The sequence below is a fragment of the Rhamphochromis sp. 'chilingali' genome (assembly GCF_963969265.1).
Source record: "Rhamphochromis sp. 'chilingali' genome assembly, chromosome: 20".
In the NCBI taxonomy this organism is placed as follows: domain Eukaryota; kingdom Metazoa; phylum Chordata; class Actinopteri; order Cichliformes; family Cichlidae; genus Rhamphochromis; species Rhamphochromis sp. 'chilingali'.
In genome coordinates, this window is record NC_137947.1 from 16,757,330 (window position 1) to 16,764,998 (window position 7,669).

Below are 7,669 nucleotides of genomic sequence, written 5' to 3' on the forward strand. Positions count from 1 at the left end.
CATAATACAGGGGGAAGAGTGGGCAGCTATGAAGAGAAAGAAGAGTTTAAAGGCAGTTGGTCCAGATGACTTACCTGTGGAGGTACAGAGGTGTACATGAGAGAGGGTGGTGGACTTTGTAAACAGACTGTTTTGCACAGTATTGGAGAGTAAGAGGATGTCTGAGGAATGGAGAAGAACTGTGGTGGCACTAATTTTCAATACAGGTGATGTGTAGAGCTGTATACTAAATTACTAATAACTAAATGAGTAAATTATTATTACTTTCTTATGGGTTTTATTAACATTTCATTGTAATTTTTTGCAGCCAATCATTGCAACAGACACAAAGTAGCAAGACTTCAGGCAGATATTTGATGCATAAAGTGACAAAGAAAAAAAACGAATCTACAGAGATGAGTCAGAACAAAATCCTTTTCCCCATAAAAATGTCTGAAAATAATAATTAATTAGAAAATCAAAGATAAAATCAATCAAACAAACAAAAATGAAATGGAGAAGTTTAAAAGGTTAATATAATATAAACATCATCATCAGGTCAGCAAGGTTCTTTAAGTCATCTGTATATAATAGTCACCAATGACCCCCTTTGGACTTTTACATAGAAATGATTGTATGTATTCTGTCACTGATTACAACTGTTATTGCCAACATATTCCTAAACGATTATAATTCTTATTTGAATGTTCAATTTGCTGACTTCTACATTTACAAATATTTGCTTAAAACATACTGAATTAGTTTGTCACAGTGAAAAGATGATGGGTGGGGGAGTTGTTAGGCAAATTTAGCCTGAATATTAGCGCAAAATTCTGTAGGGAAAATATCAAAGCGAACACCTTCTTGCAAACTGTAGGAGATGTGAGACTACACTGTATACCTGTCACTCAAAAAATGCAGAAAGATGACAAAGGGTTAAAAAAAATCAAAATGGCTTTTTGTTTTTTTGTATGACACTAGTCTTTTTTTTTTTTAATGGAAATCCATCGGCTTTGGGGGGAATTATCAACTACTGGCACAGCAGTCTAGATGCTTCTATTATATTTTCACAATGCACACATGTAGATTTGGTGTAGTAAAGAAGGAATCCCACAAGATGATGCTGTTTTCCCCTTCACATTGTTGATGAATGTTCTGTTAGTGAGAGTGGCATTAAGTATGGTTACATATAGAGGTCTATAAAACACAACCATAACAAATGAATTCTTCAACAGTCTAGCTAGTAATTCTGACACTTTTATATTTAGTTATTAAGTTCATCAGTAAGTAGTCCTTTTTTTATTTCCTTTTCTCTGTCTCACTTGTCTTTATTTCAGGCACCACCCATTCTTTGATTATTTAAAGTCCAACTAGGAATACTGGTTTTACAAAGAGAGCGTATTACATAGCAGACATTCTGTTACTCACAGCTTTTGTCACGCAGTTTCAGTGTAGCGATCAACTTCAGGAGCTCCTTGTAGATTCCTTGCACTGCTTACTTTCAGTCAAGTCTTTTCTTTAGCTGCTCATCTCATCAGATTTCCTAAAAACTTCACACAGCCGCTGAACTTTAATCACCTGTGGATTGTTTTCTTTTCTAAATATATTTTTTATCTCCTGGTAAGAAAATGTCACACAGCGGGAGCCTGGATTTGGACAGATACACCAGCTTGGATAAATCTCGTCGACCCAACAGTCGCAGCCAAGCCAGGACCCTGGCCAGGAGCGGGGACGTCCTGTGCGACTTCTGCACAACAAAGAAGCAGAAAGCTGAGAAGTCCTGCTTGGTGTGCCTGGCATCCTACTGTGAGACTCACGTCCAGTCTCACTACAACTACCCTACCCTGATGAAGCACAAGCTGGTCAAAGCTATGGGTCAGATGAGAGAGAAGCTCTGCGCACAGCATGACAAGCTGCTGGAGGCTTTCTGTCGCACTGATGAGACATCTGTGTGCGTTTTGTGCATGATGGATGAACACAAACACCATGACATCGTCCCGGCTGGCACTGAGAGGACTGAGAAACAAGTAAGTGGCGAAAGCAACACTGTGAACACAGCAAATAAGTTATCGACAATCCACTAATGACTAGTGATGGCTTCTTTCTTGTCTTTGCTGCTATAGAAACAACTTAGTGTTACGCTGCACAAATCCCAACAAAGGATTGATCAGAGGGTTAAAAAGTGGCAAGACCTCCGACAGGCTGTCGAATCACTTAAAGTAAGTCAGAAAGTTGCCTCGTGCAAGTCACACTAATCTAACTATAACAATTAAAATATTCTTTTTAAAAGTAACCGTTTTTAACTCATGATGTGAAAAAATCTTCCTCTCCTTTGTATCTCACCAGCATTCTGCTCAAACAGTCTTAGAGGAAAACGAGCGCATATTCACTGAGCTTCTGCTTTCCATCGAGAGAAAGTATATTGAAGTCAAGGAAATGATCCGCACCCACGAAAGGACCACCGTGACCCAGGCCGAAACACTGCTGGATCGTTTAGAAGAGGAGATTACTCTGCTGAAGAAGAAGCACAATGACCTGGAGTTGCTTTCACACACTGATGATCACATACACTTCCTACAGGTGAGGCTGGCGACCCCAACCAAGATAACATATGGTGCGAAAGTCAGGGGTCTTTGGAGAAAAGAGTAAAAATATTCACTGTCTAGTATGTCTCATGTGTCTTCTTCTTCTTCTTCTTCTTCTTTTTCCCGCCAGAGTTGGCAGTCCCTGTCAGGGCCCTCGGGATATGAAGATCTCAACAAAATCAGAGTCGCACCCTATTACTCCTTTGATGCTACCAAGAGAGCCATCTCTGCACTGAAATTACAAGTGGAAGAAGTCAGCAAAGTTGAAATGAGCAAAATCTCAGGAGCAGGTGAACAGACTTGCCTTTTTTCATCTCAGATAGCGCAGATGATATGTGCTTTTTTCTGTTGTTTCTTAATCTGCTGTTGTGTATGTGCATTTTTAATTTGCCTTCACAGTGAAGGAAGTCCACATCACAGAAGAAAATGAAGAAAGAAAGTCAAGAAGAGAATCCGTGCTGAGGGAGGAACCAAAGATAAGAGAAGAACCAAGAGCAAGAGAAGATTTCTTGAGATGTGAGTTACCGGATTCATTTTTGTAACCTTCCTTCAGCCTATCTGTAAATCTTCAGCACCAGCATTGCATTTACAGAAAATCCTACTTACATACTGTCATGGGAAGCACATTTTGTATTTTATCTAATGTTAAATAGCTCCAGTTACTGTTTCATGCATGGATATGCAGCTCTGTGTGTGAAATGACCGAAACTTGCAGTGGGAGGTATGCTGGTGGCAGAACTGGTTTGGTGAAACATAAGGAAGCAAAGTTACTTAAGTAAATACAGGTGTTCCTGCTTTGATGGCACCTATAAAAACCTTTGAATGAGCTGATTCATGGGAGCTAGAAACCTTTTTTAAAGGTATAATCACAATTGTTACCATACTCAGGCACATATCTCTCATTGATATATAACAAAAAACAGGGACAAAGGACAGTATATCAACATATGTTACATACCTGATGAACTGGTGTGAATAGTGCTATGTGTGTGTGTGTCACCGCTCATAGGTCTTTGAAACTGTGCTTTGACGTGGCAAGGAGGAGTAAGATGGAGTCCAGGGAAAAAAGCTGTTCCTCAGTCAGTTACTGTGATGATGTATTGTCCTGAACTATTCACAGGGAGTGTCAAGGGTGTGGTAGGACTTTGAATATACTGCTGGCCCTCTTTGTCAGATAGCTAGCATAGATGTTATCCAGGCTCAGAGAAGAGAAGAGTGTTCCAGTTCATCAAGTATTTTTTCTTTGCAGAATAGAGTTTTGGACTTGTTTTTCTGCTGTGTTCAGATGCTGGTCAGCTGATTCTGGATGTCAACACTGTTCACCCCAACCTTCACTTGTCTGAGGGTAACAGAGCTGCCACGATGAAGAATGAACCCAAGAACTACCCTGACCACCCTGACCGATTTGACCACTGGCAGCAGGTGAGGTTTCACATTAAACAGGATGAAAGAGAGAGTTGATCAAATTATTAGGGGAAAAAAGTAATTTCTATAGTTTGTGAAATCATGCCTTTTAAGCTTTCATTTCATCCTTTCTCTTCCAGGTGTTGTGCAGGGATAGTGTGATTGGGACTCGTTGCTACTGGGAGGTGGACTGGAAGGGAACAGAGATAGATGTGGCTGTTACCTACAGAGGAATCCGTCGTAAAGGGAATGCCAATGAATGCAGCTTTGGCTGGAATGACAAGTCCTGGAGTCTGTACTGCTCTGACTCCAAATTCTCTTTTGTGCACAACAACAAAAGCACAGACATCACAGCTCCGGTGTCTTCTCGTATTGGCGTGTACCTGGACCATGCAGCAGGAACACTGGCATTTTACAGTGTCTCTGATGGCATGCGTCTTTTGCACAAGATCCAGACCACATTTAAAGAGCCACTCTACCCTGCATTCAGTGTGTGGGGCTTTGGTACGAGTATAAGACTGTAAGATATTCTTCAGACTTACATTCTCCTTAAATCTGTGACATCTAGCACGTGGCGTTTGAGTCATTTTTGCTGGTTTTATCTTCTTTTATTTAACTTTTTCCTGATAAGTCTTTTTATGAGTGTTTTGGTTACAGGTTGCTCTTTTAAGGGAAATTAAGATATAACGGGTGCCATTAGTAAGTAGAAAAACATTAAATCATTGATCAGGATGCTTTCTCACGTTTTCTTTCTTTCTCTTTATTATGTTAATGTATTATATATTTACATCACTGACATGTTGCACATGTCTGTAAAATACATTTTTTTAAAATATTGCTACTGATTAATTTGTCATTTTCTGTAATCTTATTAAAAACACAATAAATAGAAAGTGACTCACATTACTGGGAATGACGTTGCTGTAAGGGCTGATGTTAATCAGTCTATTAATACGTTATTCCTTCAACAACTTAGATTCAACAGTTTCTTTTCTTGTTCAAGTAAGTGACTAAAAAAATGTAATATCATAATACCATGTCATATTGACTGATACTGACTATTTTAACTAATACTGGCCACTTATTAAACACTTTTGAATTTCATCAGCAATAACCAGGAATTGATGGGTCATCTAATCAGCTGATAACAAAGACATTTCAAAGCAGCCAAAATGGAATAAAGTTTCTACCCAGTTGATTTTTTTTAAATGTATAATAACTTTAGTATAAATTAAGTCCTTCATGGTATGCTTGGTATAAAAATGTAGGTAAACATGTGACCTTCTATATGCTAAAACCAGGGGCTAAGTGGAGTTTTGTAGTTAAATCAGGTGTTGCAGTGCAATGTGGGGATGTGAATTACTTAAAAACAAGTCACATATGAATTTCTTTTGTGAGCTGCAGTAGATTTTTTCTTAATGTACAGGCTGTGATCAGCTGATCCGTGTTGCTACTGTGTTTTCTGTTTTACTTGATGTAACTTAACACATCATGTACTGATCCAACATCTGACTGAAGAACTCTGATTAAAAATAAATTTGGACATTAATGCAAGATTTAAATTTCCAGTTTATAAAACTGGAAAATTTTTCTTATTTTCAATTTATTCTGTATCTTAACTTTTTTTGATTTATTTTTTACAGCATTTCATTTTGTCATTTATTTTACTCTAATTTGTGTAAAATGCTTTTTGAGCACATGAAAGGTGCTTTATAAATAAGCATTACTTACCTAGTTTTGAAAAAACGCTCTCATCTTCCTCTCCTGTCCTCTTTCTTACATTTTTCACTACCTCTGTGTTGCACACCGATGTTTTTTCTCGCCCTGGGAAATAAAGCAACTGTACATTAGCTATTAGATACATTTTGTGATGCACTGCTTGACTTGTGTGTGTGATGATGTTTGTTGAACTTTGAAATTACCTGCAAAAAAAAATTACTCCATTTATGGTTGGTCCTCTTCTGTAACGTGAGCTAGATATTGAATATGCTCACATTTGCACCTTGAAGCCATCAAAGGGATGAGAAAAAAACAATGTGCTGAAAGGTGTAGTAAATGGACTGTGGGGCGACATTATTTTCTTATTACTGAGAAAGCATCACTGGAGGTAGCAAAATCAAAAGAAACTCATTTGACAGCAATATGCATTAATGTGCCAATCAGATTTCATTGCTCGTTGAAGGTACCAGGCGTTGTTCTGAGTTGTTCATCCCCAGTTGAAGCCGTTTCCAGGATTTTTTACATGGAGCCCAAAGGGGAATCAAGAATATAGCAGGAAAACCAAAACAATTAATAAAAAAACAAATCAATCAGAAATAGAAAAGTGATGTCAAAAACATAATTTCAGGTTTATGAAAATTGAGGCCTATTACACATTTTTTGTGAAATTATTAGGAACTGCCCAAGAATTTAAATATAGTCATCTATTGGACATTGGCAAAATGGAAGAAAGTATTTTGATTTTTAACTCACTTAAAACATATAATCCTACCTTAAATAACTTAACAGTGAAAAGGTTGAACAATCAAAATATAATTAAAGTACCTTAAGTAAACATATTCAGACATTTTTATGTCTATATGTTTTTGAACATATTTCATCGATAGTGTTCTGTGGCTTGATCTACAATAATAAGTAGCTAAAGCTGTCAAATAAATACTATAGCGCATTCAAAATATAGTTGAATAAAAAAGTAACATAGTATGAGAATACTAAAAAATATATACAGACAAAAATAAATATTACAAATACATTAAACCTAAGTAAAGTATATGAGTAAATGTTACATTCCTGGTGGTCCTATCCATGCTCTCACATGTTGCTCATGTGTTGTACACCTCTGATTGAACCACTGGCTGTGATAAAGTTTGACCAGCCATCTATTCCACGTGGTCATATAAGTCTGGAAAGCTCCAGTGAATTATAAGAAAACAGATAAAACATTTAGGGCACTGGTTCTCTTACTCTTTGTCATAGACATTATAATGGTGCAGTTTTTTTGCAATCTAAACTATGATATCACATTATATGAATATATTACATGATTGCTGTTTTAGATGGAAAGATACGTGGAGACGGTGTAAAAAGGATTTGTCTGCTGTTTTTAACGGCGCTTTGATATGTTTTTTGGCCCTGATAAATTCCACGCGTCTGTCTTTTGTACTAATGAAGTTATAGGAACTGATGAGAAAAGAATGGGGGGAAAAGTTTTGCATAGTTTATTAAATATGCTGATTCGTAATTGATTTTTTCACAGAAGGACCCAGCGCAGATTATGTATAGCTGACAAATGAAAATATTAATTCGTTAAAGCTGCAGAGGGCAGCAGAAACAAGTTTTGTTTAAGGGGCTCGGTGTCTCACGCTCATTCACACATGTTGTATATAAACAGAGAGTTACACGGTGCTGACGTAAAGACGAAGACGCGTGTCTTTACAATGAGATAAGAAAGCACGGGAGAAAAACACACACATGCACACAAAAAAGAAGAAAATGCGAAAGCTTCCAGGTTGTACTCAGAGCCCTCTATTCTGGCCGTACCCTCTTCCTACCGTTAACAGCGAAGGAAACGTACAGGTTCCAAGTGTAGTAGGCCTACTCTCAGGGTCTCACGGTGAAAGGAACTGATTTAAAACAGTAATATTCAAATTACAACATTGTGTGGATGTAATTGCTATTTTATAATTTAAAACTTTGTCCAA

General features: G+C 37.5%; 1 protein-coding gene across 1 annotated transcript; it reads left to right on the top strand.

Annotated features, from left to right (window-relative positions):
• Positions 1-1,417: 1,417 nt before the first annotated feature.
• ftr14l (finTRIM family, member 14-like) lies at positions 1,418-5,718 on the top strand. The gene is made up of 7 exons (XM_080869590.1): positions 1,418-2,006; positions 2,103-2,198; positions 2,326-2,559; positions 2,695-2,854; positions 2,964-3,080; positions 3,850-3,986; positions 4,109-5,718. Exons 1-7 carry the CDS (start codon positions 1,608-1,610, stop codon positions 4,490-4,492), a joined length of 1,527 nt encoding a protein of 508 aa, XP_080725716.1. The 5' UTR covers positions 1,418-1,607; the 3' UTR covers positions 4,493-5,718.
• Positions 5,719-7,669: the final 1,951 nt, after the last annotated feature.